This window comes from Sus scrofa, chromosome 13 (assembly GCF_054392235.1).
Source record: "Sus scrofa isolate SSC_HxYL_T2T_F1_AM1 chromosome 13, Sscrofa_HxYL_maternal_Yorkshire_Landrace_v2.0, whole genome shotgun sequence".
NCBI classification, from domain to species: Eukaryota; Metazoa; Chordata; class Mammalia; order Artiodactyla; family Suidae; genus Sus; species Sus scrofa.
The window spans coordinates 152,694,872-152,720,138 of NC_139395.1; the positions used below are offsets into that span (position 1 = coordinate 152,694,872).

Consider the following 25,267-nt stretch of genomic DNA (forward strand, 5'->3'; position numbering starts at 1 on the left):
CCCAGGACAAGTCAAGGTGGTGATGCCTCCCCCAAGACTACTCTTGAGGAAGGAGGTCTCGCCCCCCCCCTTCCCCCCACCCCCCGCCCCCGAGGTAGAGCTTCCTGTGGTGTGTGCAAGACCAAGATGCCTAGCTGGGCTGCCAGTCACCCCTTCCTCCCAACCCCTCCCTCCCCGCTCCCCACCCCCCGGGGCCCCTCACCATCTTTCCAGATAAAGAGCTCCAGGAAGCCAGGAGGGTTCCTAGGCTCCTGGCAGAATTTCAACTTCTGGCCTCCTGACTTCTCAGGCTCTAGAAATTATGACTTAGAGGGCACTTCTTCTCAGGGTTGGGGCCCCAGCACTGCAGGACACTTCAACCAGCAGTGGGGGCCCAGGTGCAGTCCTCCTCAGCTCCACTTATCTGCCCTCACTGCCCCACCCAGCAGGCTGTACCTTGCTCTTCTTTCGCTTTCTTTTCTGTGAAAATCGCTTATAGCTGCTTTAGGATTATGTCACCTTTGGGAGACAGATGATGCTGTCAGGTAAATTCTGGGCTCAAAGTCCTGGGCTCTACAATAATGAATAACAAACAAATGAGTTGAATAGCCTCAATCAACTGCACATGTACAATGGGCATAGCCATAACTACTTTATGATGTTATCCTGAAGCTTAAATGAGCTAAGGTCTGTAGAGTGGCATATTTTATTTTATTTTTTATTTTATTTTGTCTTTTTAGGGCTTTACCCATGGCATATGGAAGTTCCCAGGCTAGGGGTCGAATTGGAGCTGCAGGTGCCAGACTATGCCTCAGTCACAGCAACGTGGGATCCAAGCCATGTCTGTGATCTACACCATAGCTCACAGCAATGCCAGATCCTTAACCTACTGAGCAAGGTCAGGGATCAAACCTGCATCCTCATGGATACCAGTCGGGTTCATTACTGCTGAACCACAACGGAAACTCCCTGGCATATTTTATTTTTAAAAAACCAATATGGAGTTCCTGTTATGGTGCAGCAGAAACAAATCCGACTAGGAAGCATGAGGTTGTGGGTTTGATTCCTGGCCTCCCTCAGTGGGTTAAGGATCTGGCATTGCTGTGGACTGTGTTGTAGGTCTCAGATGTGGCTCAGATCCTATGTTGCTATGGCTGTGGATGGCAGCTCTTGCTCCGATTGGACCCCTAGACTGGGAACCTCCATATGCCACAGGTGTGGCCCTAAAAAGCAAAACAAACAAACAAATATGTTGTTCCCTTTTCTTCTAGGCATTCACTTCCTACCCCATCCCACTTTCCCTACACACTCATCTTCAGAAAAATACACTGGGTCCTTTTCATGTCCCCTAAGATAGGGCTGGAATCAGGTGCTTTGCTAGCCTAACAAGGTATTTTTTTGTTGTTGTTGTCTTTTTAGGGCCACGCTTGTGGCATGTGGAAGTTCCCAGGCTAGGGGTCAAATTGGAGCTGTAGCTGCTGGTCTGCAGCACAGCCACAGCAATGGCAGATCCGAGCCATGTCTGCAACCTATGCCACAGCTCACAGCAAGCCAGATCCTTAACCCACTGAGCAAGGCCAGGGATCAAACCTACATGCTCATGGATGCTAGTCAGATTCATTTCCATTGAACCTCAATGGGAACCCCCCAAGGTATTATTTAATGTCATTCAATCAACATGTAGTAAAGGCCCTTGTTATGCCTGGCATTGTGTTAAGATTATAAAGATGAAATAGACACAGATCCCTTCTCTCTAGGGTAAGGGTAGAAGTAAGGGGAGAGAGAACCAAAAAAAGATGAATACACTTGTATCATGAAAGGTCCTGGCAGCTATAGATGTTATACTCAAAATGATTACCAACATAGGTATGGGCAAAGCATTAAGGTAAACCAGTGAGAAACGGTGAAGTGCCCCCCTGCCTTTACCAACGAGGTTGAAGGGTCAAGGGAGGGGGCATGTACTGAACTTGGTAAGAGCCATACCTATAGAAGAGTGCCATTGGATAGGAGCCATGGCTGCTTTCTGGAGACAGCAAGGGAATAAGTACCCCAATTGCTTTCCCCCTGCATCCTTTAATCTCTTGCTGGTACATTCTGTGACTGAACCCACCCAGCAATCAGAGAGCATGAAAGTGGAGTTGAAGCAGTACTTAGAAGTCAGCACCCAGCACCACCCCAAGGCAGAAAACAGAGTTAGTGGATTTTGGTATCTCCTCTGCATTAATATAGATATGTATAAAGTATTAGGAACATAGAGAAATAGGTGGTTAATGATTCAGAGACAAATTTGGAAGAAAGATCCTATAGTGGTAGTATTTGCATGAGAACCTAAATGATGAGTAGGAAATTTCTAAGAGAAGAATGAGGTGCAGGGGGCCACGGGGTGGGGGGGAGGGCACACAAAGGCCAGAAGAATAAAAGTATAGTTTATGGTTTAGAAAATCTGGTGGTCTGGTGTGACTGGACCATAAGGGGCTTGGTGGAGGGGAAAGGACATGAAGTAAGCAAAGTAAAGTAAAAATACATGATGGTCATGCTGTTAGGGACCCAATGACTGAAACTACCCAATTTGGCCAGGCATGATAATAGCCACTTGCATGAGTTGTCTCACAACAGGAGGCTCTGTTTGTATAAGGAACTTGATGCTGCCCTGAAAACTAACCAGAAGAATGTAGGAGGGGCCAAAAGGAGGGAGGATATGATCAACCTCCCAGAATCCTTAGTGCTGAAAACCGTCTTGGCTGAGAGGTGCAAATAGTACTAGAAGGACCTTGAGCCAGACCAAATATAGGCAGAGCAAGATGATTGGCCAGAGGAGTTCCCACTGTGGCACAGTGGGTTAAGGGTCTGGCATTGCCACTGCTGTGGCATAGGTTGCAACTGCAGCTCAAGTTCAGTTGCTAGCCTGGGAACTTCCATATGCCACAGGTGCAGCTATTTAAAAAGTTTAAAAAATGGAGCTGGAGAAATCAGGCTCCCTGACTTCAGACTACACTACAAAGCTACAGTCATCAAAACAGTGTGGAACTGGCACAAAAATAGAAATATGCATGAATAGAACAGGATAGAAAGCATGGAAATAAACCCATGCATCTGTGGTCAACTAATTTATGACAAAGGAAGAAAGGATATTCAGTGGAGAAAAGAAAGTCTCTTCAATAAGTGATGCTGGGAAAACTGGACAACTACATGAAAAAGAATGAAAATAGAACTCTCTAACACCATACACAAAAGTAAACTTAAAATGGATTAAAGTCCTAATTTTAAGACTGGATACTATAAAACTCTTAGAGGAAAATAGGCAGAACACCCTTTGACACAAACCATAGCAAAATCTTCTCAGATCCACATCCTAGAGTTATGAACAAAAACAAAAATAAACAAATGAGACCTAATTAAACTTAAAAAGTTTTTCACAGCAAAGGAAATCATAAATGAATGAAAAGACAACCCATATGTGGGAGAAAATATTTGCAAATGAAGCGACCAACAAGAGATTAATCTCCAAAATGTACAAACACCTTCTGCAGCTCAACAAAAAACAACCCCATCAAAAAATGGGCAGAAGACCTAAACAGACATTTCTCCAAAGAATATATACAGATGGGCAAAAGACACATGAAAAGATGCTCAATATTGCTAACTAATCATTAAAGAAATGCAAATCAAAACTAAAATGAGGTACCACCTTATACCAGCCAGAATGGCCATCATCAAAAAGTCTATAAACAATAAATGCTGGAGAGGGTGCAGAGAAAAGAGAACCCTCTTACACTGTTGGTGGGAATGTAAATTGGTACAAACACTATGGAAAACATATGGAGGTTCCTCAAAAAACTTAAAAAAGAACTACCATATCTCACTGGTAGATATGGTACCATATATCATACCATATGATCCAGTAATCTCACTCTTGGGCATCTATCTAAAGAAAACCATAATTTGGAAAGATACACGCACCCCAGTGTTCATTGCAGCACAATTTACAATAGCCAAGACATGGAAGCAGCCTAAATATCCATCAGCAGAGAAATGGATAAAGATGTGGTACATATCCACAATGGAATATTACTCAGCCATCAAAAGGAATGAAATAATACAATTTGCAGCATAGATGGACCTAGAGATTATCGTACTAAGTTAGACAGTGAAAGACAAACATCATATTATATCACTTATATAGGCAATATGATATATGTGATATGGTATGATGTGGAATTTTAAAAAATGATACACTCATATGCAGAATCTAAAAAAAATGATGCAAATGAACTTAACTGCAGAACAGAAACAAACTCACAGACTTTGAGTTTGCTCACCAATAGCATCAGCATCACCTGGGAACTTAGAAATGCAGATTTTGTGCCCATTCTCACACCTACTGAGTCAGAAATTCTGGAGGTGCTTCTTAGCAGTCTGTGTTTTACTGAATCCTTCAGGTGATATGACACAAGATGAAGTTTGAGGAGTTCCCACTGTGGCTCAGCAGTAACAAACCTGACTAGTATCCATGAGAATGCTGGTTCAATCCCTGGCCTCACTCAGTGGGTTAAGTATCTGGCATTGCCATGATCTGTAGTGTGGGTCACAGACACAGCTCGGGTCCTGCGTTGCTGTGACTATAGCGACAGCTGCAGAGCTGCAGCTCTGATTTGACCCCTAGCCTGGGAACTTCCATATGTTGAAAGTGTGGCCCAAATAAGCAAATAAAAAAAAAAATTAAATTGAAAAAAAAAAAACAAGTAAAAGTACAAGATGAAGTTTGAGAAGCACTGCTCTAGGCATCAGGAAGTTTAGGGAGTCACTGAAGGCATTTCATCAGAGAAATGAAGAGAACAGAGCTGTTTTGGTTTTTTGGTGTTTTGTTTTGTTTTGTTTTTGCTTTTTAGGGCTGCACCATCGGCACATAGAAGTTCCCAGGCTAGGGGTTGAATCAGAGCTGTAGTTGCTGGCCTACACCATAGCCACAGCAACGCAGAATCCAAGCTGGGTCTGCAACCTACACCACCATTCATGGCAACACCAGATCTTTAACCCACTGAGCAGGGCCAGGGATAAAACCCGAATCCTCATGGATACTAATTGGATTCATTTCCACTGAGTCATGATGAGAACTCTCAAAGCTGTTTTGTTTTTGTTTTTTGTTTTTTGTTTTTTTCAAAGCTGTTTTTTTAAAAGATAGTTTTAGGTGGGAGGAATTAGGGGTGTGGGGACAGAGGCTTTATGGGCTATTCCAGTCATTCTGGTGAGGGAACTAGAAAGATGCCAATGGATCAGTGAGCTCTGAAGTGAAGAAGGAGAGGCAGGACTGGTGACGATGGATCTGTGGGATGTGGACAAAGAATGTCACTTGTCATTTCAGTAAACAAAGGATGTTGTGAGCCCCAAAGCTGTAAGCCTTTGCAGCCCCACCCTGACAGTGTGCCAGGAATTTAGGGTGAAGAAAAACAAGTTACTGGCCCTAGATAGTTAAAAGCACATGGAAGTTCTCCTGTAGTGCAGCAGGTTAAGGATCCAGCGTTGTCACTGCAGCAGCTCGGGTCGCTGCTATGGAGCAGGTTTGGTCCCTGGGCCTAGGAACTTCCACATGCCATGGGCACAGCCAAAAAATAGAATATGTATCAAAAGAATAATTTCAATAAGCCCAGAATCTTGCATCTCCCATATATAGAAAAGTACTAAAATCATTGGAGAGTCCTAAGGGTTTTTTGTGCTTACCAGTCATCTTTTAATGTTTGTCTACATTTTTTTTTTAGCAATAAAATCCTATAGATCCTGGCTCCTCCCTTATCTCTTTGGAAGAGTCCCTCAGAGCTATCTGAAAAGCTGTTTCAAGGCTATTGTCCTCAGCAATTAATGCCCTGAATAAAACATAATTGTCAACTTTTAAGTTGTGCACTTTTTTTTTCAGTTGACACGGGAGGAGCTGATACTGCCACTAAAGTTCCATTTGAATGTGGTCTAAATGTAATTTATTTCACATTGCTATGTTCCCAGGAAATAAAACTGTTTCCTTCTCTATAAAGTAAAGCATTTAAACAAGATGATTTCTTCAGTCCATTTCAGTTCATGTTACTGAACTCAGGTTCAGCTGATTGTCACTCAGAAATCCAATTCTGAGAGGCAAATATTGGGTAAAAGGAAAGATAGCTTTATTGAGAAAACCAGAAATACTGGGAAGAATGTGGACTCAAAAGAACCAGTGTCCTATTCCCCAACTTTTGCTTTCGGATTACATAGTGAAAAGGACAAAGTGCTAATTTCTGGGGAGGGGCCTATCTTCTACTTTCAGGCATGATTATCTTAATCACATGATTCCACCTAGCCTTGATGTCTCACGTGTATTTGGAACATGATCTGAACCATAAATCTCTGACTAGCTCATTCTGGACAAGAAGGAACACGGAACAAAAACAAAAGTAAAGCAACCAGAACAGCTAATCTTTAATCTCAACATACGTCATCAAATTTTACTATCAAGAGCAAGCTAAGTTGGAGTTCCCATTGTGGCTCAGCAGAAACAAATCCGACTAGGAACCATGAAGTTTTGGGTTTGATCCCTGGCCTCGCTCCGTGGGTTGAGGATCATGTGTTGCCGTGAGCTGAGGTGTAGGTTGTAGACGAGGCTTGAATCTGATGTGGCTGTGGCTGTGGCTGTGGCATAGGCCAGCAACTGTGGCTCCAATTAGTGATTACACCCCTAGCCTGGGAGCTTCCATATGCCTCAGGTGTGGCCCTAAAAAGTAAAAAAAAAAAAAAGAGCAAACTAAGCTAATGATGAACTAGGATAGAAGGCAGGCATACTAAGCATAAAATCACAGCCATGTCATAACTAAGAAATAAAGTTGAAATAATGCTCAGTTTCAATCCCCTCTTTTCCTTGATGCTCCTCAAGCCTGAGGAGGAACAAGTGCAAAACTTAGAAAGGAATAAAGTTTTGGATAGAAAGGTTTATCATAAACTTGGCAGAGGAACTTAGTTTTAGGGGGGCCCTCTAGAACAACCCAAAGTTAGCTAGGGTTCAAAAGAACTTTATTTATTTGTTTGTTTATTTATTTTTTATTTGCTTTTTAGGGCCACACCTGCAGCATATGAAGGTCCCCAGGCTAGGGGTTGAATCAGAGTTGCAGCCCCTGGCCTACGCCACAGCCACAGCAACTTGAGATCTGAGCTTCGTCTTCGACCTACACCACAGCTCACGGCAACACAGGATCCTTAACCCACTGAGTGAGGCCAGGGATCAAACCTACATCCTCATGGGTCCCAGTTGGGTTTATTAACCCCCGAGCCATGAGGGGAACTCCCAGAATTCTCAACTCTTAAAAACCTTAATTCCTAGTGAAAATTCAGAAGTAAGCAATTATGAACTTTTATATTAGCATTCTATAGATTGGCAAACATAAATACCAATAATAATTTGTAAAACGTGCTTTCTTATAGAAAATATGTTAGTGTAACACCAGGCATATTTATTAATAGTTCTAAATAGTTTCTCTGTAAAAGGAAGCCAATGTTCAGTAATTAATGTTTCTTATTTTATTTGGGAAATAAATAGGGAATGACCTAGTTATTCAATAAACTTCCATCATTTAACTTAATTTAGCACAACTCTAAAACTCTGAGTTACCAAGTTTCTGAAGAGGTTTTTAAAAAATGTTTTTTATTGAAGTATAGTTGATTTATAGTGTTGTGTTAATTTTTGCTATACAGAAAAGTCATTCAGTTATATATGTGTGTGTGTATGTGTGTATCCATTCTTTTTTAAAATATTCTTTTCCATTATGGTTTATCACAAGATATCGAGTATAGTTTCCTGTGGTAAACAGTAGAAGCTTGTTGCTATCCAAACATATAATAATTTGCATCTGCTAACCCCAGACTCCCACTGCATCCCTCCCCCACCTCCCTTCCCCTTGGCAATCACAACTCTGTTCTCTACGTATGTGAGTCTGTTTCTGTTTCATAGATAAGTTCATTTGTGTCATATTTTAAATTCTACATATGAGTGATATCATATGGTATTTTTCTTTCTGACTTATTTAGTATAATAATCTCTGCTTCCATCCATGTTGTTTCAAATAGCTTTATTTTATTCTTTTTTATGGCTGAGGAGTATTCCATTGTGTATACATACCAAATCTTCTTTATCCACTCCTCTGTTGATGGACATTTAGGTTGTTTCCATGTCTTGGCTACTGTGACTAGTGCTGCTGTGCATATAGGAGTGCATGTATCTTTTAGAATTATAGTTTTGTCTGAATATATGCCCAGGAGTGAAAACGAGCAGGTCCCTGTGGGACTGCTGGGCACACAAGTCTTTCTAGGCCCCCCATTTCTTGTTTTAGGAAGTAGGCCTCAATCAGCCTCCATGACCTTCCCTGAATTCCAAAGGGTAGATTCAAACAGCTGCTAATCAGGGAAGGGAGCAGATGCAGAAATAAGGGAGAAGCAGTCAACAAACTGTTGTACAGCCTTAGAGCAGCATCCTGGCTTCTCCTGAAGGGATACACATAGCAATATCTTTGAGCTCTTCTGCAGAACTCAAACCCCCAACAAAAAAAGCTGTTAGCTACTCAATGAAGCAGTCTTCATTCCAGAAAGAAAGAAGATCGTGGTGTGATAGCCTCAAGGGCCACCAGAACCTGTCCCCTGATGCCAGCTTTGAAGAATGCAAGCTTGCGTCTACCCCGATCCTTATCTGTAGCCCTGTTTTCCACTCCCAAAACTATAAAATCACCTCCTATTCTCTCCCAAAGGAGGGTGAAATCTTTAGGGCATTAGCCTGCTTTGCCTGGCAAAGCAATGAGAACAGTTTTTCTCCTTCACCCAAAACTCTGTCTCCAAGTTTCTGTCATCAGTGGACAAAGGCCAAGTTTTGGCAACAGGAGTGGGATTGCTGGATAATTTGGCAACTCTATTTTTAGCTTTTTGTAGAACCTCCTCCATGCTGTTTTCCATAGTGGTTGTACCAATGTACATTCTCCCTTTCCTCAACACCCTTGGAGAGATTATTTTTAAGTAGGCATTCTTAAAACATAGTTATTCCTAAAGAATTCACGCAAAAGCTCTAATCTAATTTACATTTAATTTACTTATAAAAATTTCATCATACCAAGTTAATTTTCTTGCTGACAAATTTGCAATAGATAGATCTTATTGACTTCTGCTAAACCTAGGTACAATGAAAGTGTTGTCTTCAATGTTTATGACTCTAAAGATATGTAAATTAACAAACTTAAACTATAATACTAGATATTAATTTAATACTGAATATTTCCCAGTTCATGTGAACCTGAAATTCATTCTAGCCAGTTTTCCTTTTATATTTCTGAGAATTTGTGTGAGTGCTTACTTTCCTTTAAGCCAATTAAGTAGAGGTCATTTAAAAATTAACTTTGTTAATACTATCTAAAGATGGACATGATTATAATATACACATAGACATACACATATCCAGACAGACAGAGGTCTCATAGCTTTATTTTAAAATGTAATCATGCATCAGGTATTACAATACAAAACTTACTAGTTTATAACAGTTGGAACGAGCTAAATTTTAAAAAGGCCTCTTTCCTGCCTTTTCCCCTTAATCTTGGGAATTAGAGATGGTCTAGATAAGATAAGTATTCCCGAAAACCCTCATAGAATATTTATATCTCAATATTCTTTATCCTCACAGGGAGGAAAAAGAAAATTTTCCTAAAAGGACTTCTTCCCTTAGGGTCAGAATTCTGAAAAGAAGTCTTTTATCAAGCCAGCTTTTTCTAACTGAATATGCAAAAAGAACCAGTTTTAGAATTTTATTTTTGTTTTTGTTTTGTTTTTCTCTTTTGAGGGCCGCACCCATGGCATATGGAGTTTCCCAAACCAGGAGTCAAATCAGAGCTGTAGCCACCAGCCTAAGCCACAGCCACAGCAACACGGGATCCGAGGCATGTCTGTGACCTACACCACAACTCACGGCAGCACCAGATCCTTAACCCACTGATTGAGCCAGGGATCAAACCTGTGTCCTCATGGATGCTAGTCAGATTCGTTTCCACTGAGCTATGATGGGAACTCCTAGAATTTTAGAATAGTTTCATCTTAACCAAATTTCTCTAGTCTAAAGCATATAGTGGTCACACAGTGTTTTTAAAAAATCATTTTCTTCTTTGTCATAGTATTATGGTTATAATTCTGTCAATCAGATAAAAATCCTCCCCAAAGGACTTTGAGAGGGAATGGATACATTCATTTCTTTCCAACCTAACTAGGCACTTTTCCTTTTCATTTTCAATGGCTAGTCGACAGACAGATTCTCCTTTTGAAGTGGTTGGTATGGAGTCACTACTGAGCCACTTCCTGCCCCAAACAGTATCCAGTAGCGACAGAGACCCTTCAGATCCAAATGGCACAAGTGCCCAGATGGGCAAAAAGGAGGGCTTCTGCTGTGCACACCATGAAACTAACCCACTCGGGAGTACATCTACTCTTTCAGCAACACGTTTCCTTTTCCCAACAAAGGTGAAAATAGGCTGTTGGTGCCAAGAAAAAGAAGCAGGGCGAGTCCCCAAAAACAAACAGTTTCAGCACCTGCTAGAATGTCTCCCCTATCCCCCTCTCAGGGCTGGCAAGTCATGAGCAGATGGGTTCCCTTTGGTCCCAACCAAACACTTACAACCTTTTGGATAGTAAGGGTGGGGTGACTAGGAACCACAGGGATGAAAAGCTCCTGCCTAGCTCACCGAAAATTTGTTACAAAACTCAGGTTTGGCTACTCATCATTCAAGAATCCAATTCTGGAGTTCCCATCGTGGCTCAGTGGTTAACGAATCCAACTAGGAACCATGAGATTGTGGGTTCTATCTCTGGCCTTGCTCAGTGGGTTAAAGATCCAGCATTGCCATGAGGTGTGGTGTAGGTTGCAGACACGGCTTGGATCCCATGTTGCTGTGGCTCTGGTATAGGCTGGCAGCTACAGCTCCATTTAGACCCCTAGCCTGGGAACTTCCATATGCCACGGGAGCCACCCTAGAAAAGGCAAAAAGGCAAAAAGACAAAAAAAAAAAAAAAAAAAAGAATCCAATTCTGAGAGACAAATATTGGGTAAAAAGAAAGATAGCTTTATTGAGGGAGCCAGAAATTCTGGAGAGAAGGTGAATTCAGGTCCCAGAGGACCAATTTCCTACTCCCCAGTTTTTGCATGCAGATTGTTGACTTTAAAAAAAAAAAATGCACAACCTGAAAGTTTAGAGTTAAGTTTTATTTGGGGTGAAATTAGGACCTAAACCCAGGAGACAGCATCTCAGGTAGCCCTGAGAAAACCACTCTGAAGAGGTGAGGGGATATCTAGGATATATGAGTTTTTGCAACAAAGGGAAGGTACTAGGAACAAAAGATATACAGAAAACCAGATATCTCAAGTTAAGGAATTCAGCATGCTTCTATGGGAAGATGTAAATGTCTGGGCTTACTGGAATCACTCCTTTGATATGCACCTCACCTATCTGGGCCAGTATTCTTTGTTTCTTTCCCTAGTTCCCTCAGGGCTCACCAGCTCACCCTTGGGAGTGGCTGCACTCACAGATGACTGTGACATCTTTTGATTTTGTCCACTTAACTACAGCCTGGGTAGTGCTGTGCTGTGGTATTTCAGATAGCTCTGAAATTCTGCCCCAAAGAGGCAGGGGGAAATAATATCAGTGGTTTGGGTAAAGGTGAGGGTGGGTGCATGCAGCCCTGCACACATTTTACAAAAGTTTGTTGCTGGTCTCTTGAAGGTTACTACTAGTCACAGACATCAGTCATCATGAAGGATTTTGGTGTATTTCTAGATGTGAGGAGACACAAGAATTGGGCACATAAAATCTCCTAAAAAATATCTGACTATCAAGACCTGTTCTTCCTGTTTTCCTAGAGCACGGAGTGCATCATTTCTGATTTCTACCCCAAGCTCTGCTCAGCAGCTACAGTGGCTCATGATTTAATCCAAGTAGAGGCAGATGGCAAGTGTGGCAAGTGCCAAACTCCAGTTCACAAGATTATATAGGGAAAAGAGCAAAGGGCTTTTTGCTGGAGGAGGGACTCATCTTCCATGACTGTCTTAATCACATGGTTCCAAGTAGCCTTGATGTCTCACATTACCTGAGCCATAAATCTCTGATTAGCTAATCGTGGAAAGTAAGGGACTAGGAACAAAGACAAAGGTAAAGCAATGAGAACAACTAATCTTTAACCTCAACATGCATCATCAGCTTTTAATAGAAAAATGCTCCTAATAGAAGGAGCAAGCTAAGTTAATGGTGAACTAGGATAGAGGTCAGTCATAGTAAACATAAAATTATAGCCATGTCATAACTGAGAAATAAAGTTGAAATAATGCTTGGTTTTATTCAGATGTCACACAAATAAAGCTCCAGTCAGCCTGCTGTGAAGCAGTGGCCAGCGTGAGAGCCCGTGGCATTGCATAGCATTGCATCTTAGTTTGCCTCACTTCCCTGTTTGTCTTCACCTTCACTGACCTGGGTGTGTACCTCCCAAACAAATTGTTAGCATCTTACTCTTTTCCTAAGGCTCCGTGTTTTACAGGCTGCAAGATCCAGTCAATAGAAAAGGAAATAGTACCCAACTTTTGTATGGAAAAAATAAACTAACTAAATAGCACTAAACCTGAGGCAAGAATGAGGAAGTCCAATCTCCTAACAACTGCTCCGATGTTGTTTGTGATGTTGTGATTTATAATAAGAATATGTATATGGTCTTCATCCCCATTTCTGGCATAGAGCTTCTAAAACCCTTGAAATTTCCTGAGTGCTGAGAATGAAAAAGAGGTATTTTTTGTTATGTTATTGAGCTGATTTTGCAAAGGTTGCCAGAGAAACCAACCCAGATTAAGGATTGGAACTTTCCCACCCTCTTGATCTCTGGGGAGGGGAGTCAGGAACTAGAAATTGAGTCGGGTCACTAATGACCAATGATTCAATCATGCCTCTGCAATGAAGCCTCCAAAAAACTCAAAATGATGGGGGGTTGAACGAGCTTCCAGGTTGGTGAACACTTGATGACTCGGGGAAAGCAGTACACCTGGAAAGGGCATGGAAGCTCCTTGCCTTTTTCCCATATGTACCTCTTTCCTCTTGCTGTTCCTGAGTTATATCCTTTTATCATAAACTAGGAATCCAGTGAGCAACCTGGTTTCCTGAGTTTTCTGAGCCTCTCTAGAAAATTAATTGAACCCAAGGAAGGGGTTGTCAGAACCTCTTATTTTATAGCCATTCAGTCAGAAGCACAGGTAACAATCTAGACTTGCAATAGGCAGCTGAGGTGGAAGGTAGTCTTGTGGGACTGAGTCGCACCTGTGGAATCTGATGCTGTCTCCAGATAGAGGTCAGAATTGTAGGACATTCAGCTGGTGTTGGAGTGCTTGGGTGTGTGGGAGGAAATACACACTGAAACTGTGTGCAGGAGCTTATGATCTTCAGGGAAATGTCAAATATCTCAATATTATTTGTAATTCTCCTTTCTCCTTTGGAGAGAAAAGTACCCTGATTTTCTAGTACCTAGTGAGCCATCTGGGTAATCCAGTATTGATGCTGGGGAGGTGAAACACAAACTCGTGGAGCAAGGAGGGACAAGTGTAGCTTGCTAGGGTATTACTATGCTTTCTCCAGAAGGAAGGAAGAGGCAAAACCAGCAGGCTACTTTTGGGGCGGGGGGTGCTGCAGGTGAGACACATGTAAGTTCCCAGGCTAGGGATTGAATGGGAACTGTGGCTGCTGGTCTACACCACAGCAACTGCAACATGGGATCTGAGCCATGTCTTCGACCTAGACCGCAGCTCACAGCAACACCAGATCCTTAACCTACTGAGCGAGACCAGGAATTGTACCTGCATCCTCATGGATACTAGTTGGGTTTGTTACCACTGAGCCACAACGGGAACTCCCAGCAGCCTACTTTTACCTTTGTAACAACCTGTGTGTTAAGAAGGAAGACTATTAAGACATGTGATTTTTACCACTGAAAGTGGCCGTGAAGTCAACAGTAACTAAGTTCTTTTGTGATACTGTTTAGCAGTAACTACACACAAAATCAAGCAAAGACATCCACCCACATGGTGTGTTGTACACTGTATGTGTTGTAAGAAACAGCCAGACTCTCAACCTAAAGAAAAAAAGTGGGAACGAACATAGACAGTCTGCTCCTAATATGTATATAACTTTATTTATAACAGATACAGATGATAGTACTTTCCACAGAGCAAAGGCAGTAATCCAAAGGCTTGCCAACCACTCGCACTAAATGAAACTTGCCTAAGCACACATGTTGTAATCAAAGATCCAGAACTTAGCAGGCAGGAAATCAAACTTTGACTTTTTTGAAGCACATTTAGCTAAAATATCAGTAGATACAAAATAATCGTAACTGCAAGACTTTAGTGAATCATCAAAAACTAAATGTCTAATCTGTTTTTTTTTAAGATACATCATTACCTTAAGCTTCCTCAACTCTCTGGACAAAGAAACAGATTCTAGGTTTTTAGGCTCTTCAAACAAGACTTCCTCAGAGGAAATCTGCTTTGAGTACTGTGCAGGAATCCAGTTCCAAGAGAAGCTCGGAATAATGGGAATTCTTCAACCTGCTCCATGGAGGGGAAGACCCTTGTAGGACATAGTGTATTTCCAGGGCATAACAATTGTGCAGCTAGACTAACTCCTTCAAATCTCAGCACTTCTACTTATTAATTATGTGACTTTTGTCAAGGAACTTATCCTCTCTGTGCATCCTTTTTTTCAATTATAAAATAGATATGCTAACAGTTACTTATAAAAGAGACAAAATTAAGTACATAATATTAACTATTACTATCTGATAAAAAAAAAATTAACGTGTGGAAGTTCCCACTGTGGTGCAATAGGTTAAGAATCTGACTGCAGTGGCTGGGGTGGCTTCAGAGGCACAGGTTCCATCCTTGGCCCAGCACAGTGGGTTAAAGGATACAGCAATGCTGCAGCTGTCGCTCAGATTCAGTCCCTGGCTCAGGAACTTCTATAGGCTGTGGGTACAACCATTAGAAAAAAAAAGAAAGAAAAAAATGGGTGGTTAACGAATCCGACTAGGAACCATGAGGTTGCGGGTTCAGTCCCTGGCCTTGCTCAGTGGGTTAACGGTCCGGCGTTGCCGTGAGCTGTGGTGTAGGTTGCAGACACTGCTCGGATCCCGCGTTGCTGTGGCTCTGGCATAGGCCGGTGGCTACAGCTCCGATTCGACCCCTTGCCTGGGAACCTCCATATGCCGCGGGAGCGGCCCTAGAAATGGCAAAAAGACAAAAAAAAAAAAAAAAAAAAAAAAAAAGATGTGTGTATGCATATCTTTAGGAAAAGAAATCTCATTAATCATTTTTGGAGAGAGGCTGGGACATGGATAACCAGATAGTTTGCTACTAAAACTTTTTTCTGACTTGGAGAACCATTTAAAAGAACAATTTGACATGTCATATATTCCTTATAGTAGGCTAAACCCTAGCTTTGTCTTTGTCCAGAGATTATCAGGGAGAAAGATTTTAAGGGAGAAATCATGCCTTGGTGGGACTTAGCAAAAGGATGGGAAAAGTGCTACTGTGAGAGCTACAGTTACTGAGAAAATGATAGTCTATGGAAATTTTGGTGATTTATCTGTTAAAATTGGAAGCAAGATATACTCAAAAGTACAATAATATTCAAAAGGAAAAAAGTGTTCAGAGACATGTAGCGGAGTTCCCTGGTGGCTCAGCAGGTTAATGATCCAGCATTGTTACTGTTGTGGCACAGGCTCAGTCCTTGGCCCTGAAACTGCTGCATGCCATGGGTGCAGCCAAGAAAAAAAAAAAAAAAAAAAAGGAGAGAGAGAGAGAGCGCCACAAATAGCATTACTGTGACAGGGCAAGTGCATGCCATGTGGCAGATTATATGGACCCGGTGGGGAGCAAAGACAATGTTAAGAGGCCAGTCCCAGAGCTCAGAGGCCAAGTGTTCTAGAATAAGAAACTCAGTCTTCAAAATCAGTGGTGAGGGAGTTCCCATCGTGGCTCAGAGGTTAGCGAACCCAACTGGCATCCATGAGGACACAGGTTTGATCCCTGGTCTTGCTCAGTGGGTTAAGGATCCAGCGTTGCCGTGAGCTGTGGTGTAGGTCACAGACATAGCTCAGGTCTCGCAATGCTGTGGCTCGCACATAGGCCAGCAGCTACAATTCCGATTGGACCCCTAGCCTGGGAACTTCCATATGCCATGGGTGTGGCCCTAGAAGACAGAAAAAAAAAAAAAAAAAATCAGTGGTGAAGACTCCAGAAATGGCTTCCTTACTCCTGCCTTTACCAAAGATTTAGGGAGCATATCTCCCTCTGCTGGGTCATTAGCAACTTGAGTCTGGCAGCAAAAATTTATTAAGCATCAATTGTACACCAGGGTCTGTGTTGCGAAAAGTAATAGCCTCTTTTCATTTATTACCAAAGGTTGCTCAATCTCTGTCCTGGCCATTTTCTGGCCATGGGGAAGGGAAGAGGAACGTGAGTCTCTAGTTTTCCATAACCAAAGTCTTTTTCTTCCCCATTTACACTAGGATTTTACTTTTAGTGTAAAGATTAAAGGGCAAACAAACAAAACTAAAGGACTGCCCCCGAGATGGCCATAAAAAGATGACCACCTGGCAGCTAGTACCTCACAGACCCATGGCACTCCACCCCTGCCCCCAGAGCAGTGACACAAGAACGGGGCACAATACTTCAGCAGCAAAACTACACAGATCTTTGGGGCTTTTATCTTCCATAAAAGGTAACACTTCAGAAAGGACACACCAGCACATTCTTACTCTTACACAAACCACTTCTTGAGATGAACATTTTTTAGAGGTGTTTTTACATGAGGCTTTAGATGAGTATTTACTCTGCTTCTTCAACTGTGCCTTTTGCAAGCTTGGCTCAAGGCATCCTTCCAGTAGGCTTCTTACTCAATTCCTTTACTTTTCAGCTCCTGCTTGACACGTTTCAGATAGTCAGGATCAGGGTAGCCATGCCTGCGTAAGGAAGAAGGCCCTTAGCTTTATCGCAAATGGTTTTAAAAAGATCTGTACAGTAGGTCCTTAGGATTAACACTCAATGTTGCAATGCTGAGGCTGATGACTGTTAATCACATTTAAGTGTGTGGATATGAGTCCGTTTACCTAGTGAGTAGGCCTAGCTGCCTGTCCAGGATCTGCCTTCCAATAAGACTTGAATTTTCAGCTCATGTTAAGCAGTGATTCTCATAATGTTATACTATATTTTTATGGAAGATAATTGTTTTACTATAGGAGGATTTTCAAATTTGGGAAATTAAAAGTCTCAGGATGTATTCCTTTTTTTTTTTGCTTTTTAGGGCCATACCCACGGCATATAGAAGTTCCCAGGCTAGGAGTCCAATTGGAGCTGTAGCTGCCAGCCACAGCCACAGCCACAGCAATGTGGGACCTGAGCCATGCCTGTAACCCACATCATAGCTCACAGCAATGTTGGATCCTCAACCCACTTCGAGGCCAGGGATCAAACCCACATCCTCATGGATCCTAGTCAGGTTCGTTAACCACTGAGCCACGAAGAGAACTCCCTGTATTCCCTTTTGAATACTAAGGGGCTGAGGTATTCTATCTGAATTTCATAAAGAACAATTGGATTGCCCATAATATACTTCCAACACCATTAACTAAGACTTTTTTCTAGAAAACTGTTAGCCAAGTGAATTTAGTATCTCTACTGACTGATGGGAGAGGAGGGTAGAAGAAAGGGTGATCTTAAAAGAAGGCAAAGTAATATTCCTAGAATCTACCCTTCAAACAGACATGAACCCCCAAATTAAATCACCTTGGTACGATTCATCTTGGATTCTGAAGATCCCCTGCCCTTTGATGCAAAATTTAGTAACTGTAGGATACTTTATGCTTGGAAGATAGAAGGTGATGGGAACCAATCTTTCTGCCTTTGAGATTATCACCCCAGACTAGCATCTGTCAAAATACTTTACTGTGTCCAATCTCAGTGCTATAAACTCCCTCCTTACAGCCACATCCTCCAACTGCCCTGTTTTACAACCTTTAAATTCTGTGTAGCAGCCATTATGGTTCAAAAGGTTCCCACCTGTGTGGTCCCCCACACCAGGACGTTTTGTGGTGGATGTCATTCCATGTAATGACATCTGAAGCTCCTGTTTGTCGAGACTCTCCCACTGTGAAGATTAGTTTTTGCTTAAAGGCCCTACGAAGCAATCCCAAAACTTCATTTCCTTCCTTGTTATCAGGCAAGTATGCAGTTCGACGTGTTCCTGAAAATCTCTTTCCTGGGTTTGGGTGCTCTTTCTGTACAAAGGTAAGAAAATGTCACATGAAAACATCCCTGTGTCTGAATTTAACAGTATGCATAGATGTGTTCATATGCAGGTAGGACAAACAAAAAACAACAGAAGTATTGAAGGTTTGTTCATACCCCCCATGTAATTCATATTTGCCCTCTTTCCCCAAGTTCATGCTAGGAATGCTATCTGCCTTGCTGACTACTCCCACTCCAAGACACAGTCACTACCCACCCTTTCTCTGTCTTAACAGACACAATAGATACCTAAGTTATAAATAAATGTTGTTACTTTATCATCATTTAAAACCCTTGCATGTGACCATGGAGATAATTACCCAGGAAATCCACTGTCTAATTGGTAGCTGAACAGTCCCTTTTGCTCTGGTAATCCCAATATATTGGGAAGAAACCAAGGGATCTTAGAAACACTTACTGTTTGTACGCCTCCTTCAATAACATACGTAATCACAATGGTGCCACAGGGTTCATAACCTGGAAGTGAATCTCTTAAGACAGTGACATACATATCTCCATCTGGCTGATTCCCTTTCTGGACACCATAGGAAGTTTGGCACACAGGACAGACTGGCTTATATGACAAGGCTTTGTTGATACAAGGGCTGCAGAATTCATGCTTGCACTTTGAGAGCACTTTTTTATTACTCATGATGTCCATGCAGATGCTACATATGTCCTTTTCCTTGTCCCCTCCTGACACTTGAGCACTGATGGGGCACAGGAGTGTTGGTGAAGCTGTTTTTGAATCATTACTATCAATGTCCATGAGTGTTTCATTCCATTTCTCTCCAGCCGACAGAGACATTCCTGCTCTGTTTAAGACATACGCTTTTGCCTTTGCAAGGTGATGTGGCAACCCAGTCAAAGTCACTGAGTCTTGATTTAGCACAAAGTGTATATCTGGATGGCTTTGTCTAAAGTCATCAGAGAACTTGGCCCCTTGTAAGTGCTTTCTTTCCTTGACCAAACGTTTCAGTGAAATAACTTCGTTCACAATCTGACATGAGACATGTTGGTAGCTATCGATGAAACTTGAATAAGCATGCACAGACAGGTCTAACTCCTTGGATATAGGTTCAAACAGAATGCAGGTTTTCTGACCTATTCCCCAAATTTTACTTTGAGTGTCGTACTTTCTTTCAATCTTTGATATCTCCTGGAATAATTCTGCTTCTAAAAGCTTGTAGTGAGCAGTGTCCATCTCAATTACATTCGTCACGAGTCCGGGAGTCAGTATTTTCACAGGTGCGGTGACAAGACTTTCAGAAATTTTTGAGGCAAGAAAATCTTTGGCAGCCGAAATGTCACCTGTGGTCCCAAGGAGAGTTAATTCTCTGCCTTTTGCCTTTATGAGGAGCTTTTTAAACTGGTCACTTAATTCCTGTTTGATTTTATTTGCCTGCATACTGTCTGCTAAAGCAACACTGTCCTTGCTCAGAGTCTCTACGGTCTTCTGAAATTCACTGGCAAAAATCCCGAGAGCTGCTTCGAGATCACTTGATTGTCTTGCAGTGAAGTCTAAATAGACCATACCCTGAGAACTCTCCTGAGCGTTTATTCTTATACCAAATGTTTTCTGTATTGAGGGTATTATATCCGGAGAGGTATATGTGAAGTATTCAAAGAAAGCCAAGGGAACTTCAAAACCATTGCTTTTTGCTTCTGACTTGGTTTTTGATTCAGAGGGAAAAACATAGCTGTTCCTGTCCTCTTGATGGAACGGCTCCCTCTCTGTTGTCATGGGGGACAATTCATGTGTCTGCCCCCTTCCCAGGAGCTGCTCATTCAAGAAGCTATGTATTTTTTCAATATCTTTGAAGTCACCAAACACCGTCTTAATTCCATCAGCACCCTCCCATCGTTGGACATTGGGGCAGAGAGTGGTGATGCAGTCCCTCTGCTCTTTAGAAAACAGGCGGCAGTTCAGTTCAGCTGTGACAGTAAGAAAGATCTGAAATTTTGAAAGGGAACAAGTGAACTCTCTTAGACATCCAGGCCTACGTTCTCCTCGCAGGAGCATATCTAGAGAGTAGAGAAACAACCACTATAACTTCTTTCTTTTTTTCTTTTTTTTTATTACTCAAATGAATTTATCACATCTGTAGTTGTATAATGATCATAACAATCTAATTTCACAGGATTTCCATCCCATATGACTTCTTTCAAATCCTTTTTGCAACGTACCCAGAGGAGCCCAGCCCTAGGTGTACATCAGAATCGTATGGTCAGGGAAGAAAACGCCAAGGCCCAGCCACATCTCCATAGATTCTGAGCAGTATTTTTTAAAGTTCCCTGGACAAGACACCTGGATTCTCGAGCTGCCACTATCTGTTTGACCTTGGGAAGTTGGGTGAAAAGAAGGCACTCTGGCTTTCTGGGTAAACTGCTGTTATTTCTCACTAAAGAGTGTGAGCCTGGAACAGAGTCCTCAGTATGAGGAGGATGTTTTTTCATTTTTTCCTGTTACTGTTTTTTTCTACCTTCCTCTCTCTTTTTCTTTTTTTTTTTTTTTTAACTAACCACCTAACTGCATGAAATATTGCTAGGCTAAACTTTGACCTTTAGAAGCTCAAAATACGGCAAATACATCAGGTTAGGCAAAAAAAAAAAAAAAAAAAAAAAAAAAAGGCAAATTGAATGTAATATAAAGCAAGATTTCTAAAGTTTTGTTCCTCCTCAAGGTCTTCGCACATGCCATTTTCTCCACACATAACATTCATCCTCTACATCTTCCTTCAAAATGCTTCCTGAATCCAGCCATTCCTCACACATCCACCAGGATCATTCAGAATCCAAGCCATTATCACCTTGCACCTGGCTCACTGCAGCCCCTTATACCTGGGCGCTAACCTTCCACCTGAGCCTTCTTCCTACACTCAGTTCTCCATGCAGCAGCCAGAGTGATCTTTCAGAAATGTCAATCAGCTCACTCTGATCCCCTGGCTCAAAACCATCTGAGGAATCTAACATTTCAGTTCAAATCCAAAGTCCTGACCTTCATCCCTCAAAGACCCCATCTCTGAGTTCCTCTTTAACCCTCTCTCCTGCTCTCCCCCTTCCAGGCAACTGGCCTCCCTCTTTGAATCTCCTGGGGCTCAGGATGTAAGCTTCTGTCTGGGCAAGGAGGTAAGCTTTGCACTTATTTTTTCCCCTCTGCTTAGAACTTTCTTCCCCTAGGAATCCTCCCTTCATTTGTATCTCTACTCAGACGTCACCTCATTTGAGAGGTTTTTCCTGATATCCTATTTAAGACAGTGGTTCTGTCATGTATCCTGCTTTAATGGTCCTATCATTTCCCCTGCTTTATTCTTCTTCCTAGCCTTTATCACTGGCAGATATGTTATTCCCATCTATTTGCCTACTGTTGTTGTCTGGTGCCCTCACTAGAACGTAAGGTCCCTGAGGGCAAGGTCTGCTATGTTCCTGGCTGTGTCCCAGCTCCTGTGACAGCACCTGGCACACAGTAGGCAGCTGATACTCATTTCTTGACTGACTCTGTATAGCTGGCTTCTGCTCATCATTCAAGTCTCAGGGCAAATGTCACCTCCTCAGAGACTTCTGGTCAGAAACAACACAAACTCCTTCCTTGCCTGGCCCTGTCACGCACTAAGGCAAAAACCCCATTCTATTTTCTTCTTAGCACAGATCTCTCTCCTAAATGGTTTTATTAATTTTGTTTACTTGCTTATTGTTTTTCTACATACCTCTCCATTCCCAGCAGGGATCTGTCTGTTGTGTCTACCTTTGTGTCCCAGTGCCTAGAACAGTGCCAGGCTCAAAGTAACGTCTCAGCAAATGGTCCTTGGACTAGAGAGCAAGTTGCAGGGTAGCTCTCTTCAATACTCACCTTCTGGACGGAGGAATCTGAAGCATTAGGAATGTGCTTCTCATTCGGTTGCTTTTCACCATCCCTCGCCCCTTTTTTTGACTGTGTCAAAGACGATATCCTAGGTCTTGTATTCTTCTCTATTGCAGTTTCATTGGATTCCAGGAAAATAGTCACTGTTTTGCTGTCAACCACAATTTGGTGCTTTTCTTTTTTCAATACTCCCTCTTTACCTTCAGTGGAGACATTAAATATACACAATACACATAGAAATGGGAGTGATTTCAAGGAATCCTCCTAGTTAGGCATCCGTACCTTGCCCCAGTACCCTCCCAGTGAGGGCAGTTCCCTGCATCCTGGAATGGTGGATTGGTGATAGGGCAAGCAAGCTATTCAAGACACCAAAGTAGACAGCTTAAGTTTTACTATAGAAAGGAAAGCATAATGATAATGGAATATCATCCACTCATTAAAAGTCATATTCCTGAAACTGCCTCCAGTCTCCCATTTCAATGATATGGAATAACACCTGCTCTAAGTGACAAAAAGCAGGAATCAAAAGTGTAGACTCAGTTTTGTAACTATATGTGTGTGTTTACTGACGTTCAGAGAAAAGGGCTGGGAGGAATTATGCCCCAAATGTCCACACTGTTTTTCTCCACATGGTTTTCTTTATTCTTTTCTCCTTTTTCAGTAGTGAGCATAAATAACTTTTGCCATTCTCAAGAACTAATCTATCAAATAATTATTTAAAACATAAAACTGTGCTCTAACCACCATGGAAAACAGTATGGAGGTACCTCAGAAAACTAAATATAGAACTACCACATGACCCAGCAATCCCACGCTTGGGCATATATCCAGATAAAACATTCCTTGAAAAAGACACATGCACCCGCATGTTCATTGCAGCACTATTCACAATAGCCAAGACATGGAAACAAATGTCCATCTGCAGATGAATGTTTTAAGAAGATGTGGTATATTTACACAATGGAATACTACTCAGCCATAAGAACTAAATAATACCATTTGCAGCAACATGGATGGAACTAGAGACTCTCATACTAAGTGAAGTAAGTCAGAAAGACAAATACTATATGATATCACTTATATCTGGGATCTAATATACAGCACAAATGACCCTTTCCACAGAAAAAAAAACTCATGGACATGGAGAACAGACTTGTGGTTGCCAAGGGGGAGGGGGAAGGAGTGGGAGGGACTGGGAATCTGGAGTTAATAGACGCCAACTATTGCCTTTGGAATGGATAAGCAATGAGATCCTGCTGTATTAGCATTGGGAACTATATCTAGTCATTTATGATGGAGGATAACATGAGAAAAAGAATGCATATATGTATGTGTGATTGGATCACTTTGCTGTACAGTAGAAAATTGACAGAACTCTGTAAACCAGCTATAATGGAAAAAATAAAAACCATTTAAAACAAAACCAAAACCAAAATAAAATTATTTTACAGCCTTCCAAAAAAAATAAATAAAGTACACTAATCATAAGTATAAACCTAGGGTGACTAGTTAACACTAAAAGGATGACTGAAGTTCATACTCTTAAAAAAAGACTACAAGTGTCACCTGCATTTCTCTCCTATTAACACAGTTGCCTTAATTAGAATAATGGATATTGGTCTTAAGATTGCTTTATTGGTGAAATGAGTGGTTTTCAAAATGCGTTGATCAGTTTCAAATGTAACATAGGCACTCCTGTTCTTACAAAGGGGTATAAGAATCTAGTGAGCCCAGTATAGGCCCTAGGCTTCACAGTCCTGGTTCAGCAGCTAATTCAAAGCAGTTTTGCCACCTAACTAGAAGGATAGCTGTGTTCTGCTACTAGAATATTGCTGCAGAAGTCTCTAATGAACCTTTCATGCAAGGTGCTATCAGAGCATCTAAAAAGGCAAACAGCTGGGACTACATCGAGCTGACACCAGGTCATATAAAAATTTTGGGGGGCCGTGTCCATGGCATGTGGAAATTCTCAGGGCCAGGAATCAAACCTGAGCCAAAGCAGCAGTCTGAACCGCTGCAGAGTTAACCCTGGATCCTTAACCAGATGGGCCACAAGGGAACTCCCATATAAGTGCTTTGATGCCTACTTGTAAATAGATGTTTCACATTTGACAAAATTTCATTGTATGAGACCATGTACTTCCAAGGATGGAAGGCAACCGGTATCTACCAAAAATAACCTAATAGTGAATGATCAAATCAATTCTAGTTCTTTTAAAACAAAAGTTATTTTCTCCAGAAAGTCTGGCATGACTTAAAAAAAAAAAAATTATTTTTTTGAAGTATAGTTCATTTACAATGTGCTAATTTCTGCTCTACAGCGAAGTGATTCAGTTATACATGTATACTTTATTTTTCATATTCTTTTCCACTATGGTTTATCACAGGACATTGACTAGTTACTCTTAATAAATAGGATGAAATTAATATTCATCAATGGGCTTATTTTAATAAATACAAGCTGTTAAATTTTACTGAAAAAAAAAAAACCCATAAAACTGGAACACCTAAATGACAAGGGCTGACAGGTGTCTGGGGGTGGCAAGGGTGTTCTTCTGAAAGCTGAGATTTATGAGTTCGGAGGAGGATTCTGGAAAGCGTCAACTTTAAGGCGCGGTCCGACCGATCACAGATTGGGCTCCTCCGGGCTCTGTCCTTTGCTGTGGCTCTGCGCCTCGTGCCAGCAGGAGCCGCGGTTCCTGTTCCCCACCAGACGTTCCTAGACCTTCTCCCTCACTCTCTCCTGGCTCCTCTGAACTGGGTCTGCACGCACCCACGCCCCAAGGATGGCAGTTGCCCCCCCAGCCCTCGCCAGCCGCTCACCTGCCCTTTGCAGGAACTGCACCCGGAAGGTGTCTGGGTTGTTGCGGTCCAGGGCCTGGACGGTGCATTCCCCACCGCCTGACTCCCGGCTCTGGAAGTACTTTTCCAGCTTCCTTTGTAGGCGGGTGCCGGGCTGGGACACCCGCACGAGCAGCGGTGACGGCGGGCAGCCGTTCGAAGCCATGGCGCCGGGGCTCGCTTCGCATCCGGGCCGGGGCAGGGGTGCGCACCGCCCCGCCACCCAG

General features: G+C 42.1%; 2 protein-coding genes across 2 annotated transcripts in view; both read right to left on the reverse strand.

Annotated features, from left to right (window-relative positions):
* PARP15 (poly(ADP-ribose) polymerase family member 15) overlaps nucleotides 1-352 on the reverse strand; it is a 48,972-nt gene extending 48,620 nt beyond the window's left edge. Inside the window, exon 1 of the mRNA XM_084991013.1 lies at nucleotides 203-352. Within this exon, the coding sequence (XP_084847139.1) occupies nucleotides 203-205 (3 nt within the window). The 5' untranslated portion in view covers nucleotides 206-352. The remainder of the gene's footprint in view (nucleotides 1-202) is intronic.
* A 13,800-nt stretch (nucleotides 353-14,152) lies between these two features.
* On the reverse strand, nucleotides 14,153-25,222 carry DTX3L (deltex E3 ubiquitin ligase 3L). Its single transcript, XM_084991012.1, has 5 exons — nucleotides 25,023-25,222; nucleotides 22,188-22,399; nucleotides 18,756-20,291; nucleotides 18,110-18,327; nucleotides 14,153-17,013 (listed from the first exon to the last, which is right to left on the reverse strand). Exons 1-5 carry the CDS (start codon nucleotides 25,204-25,206, stop codon nucleotides 16,944-16,946), a joined length of 2,220 nt encoding a protein of 739 aa, XP_084847138.1. The 5' UTR covers nucleotides 25,207-25,222; the 3' UTR covers nucleotides 14,153-16,943.
* Between the last annotated feature and the right edge of the window lie 45 nt (nucleotides 25,223-25,267).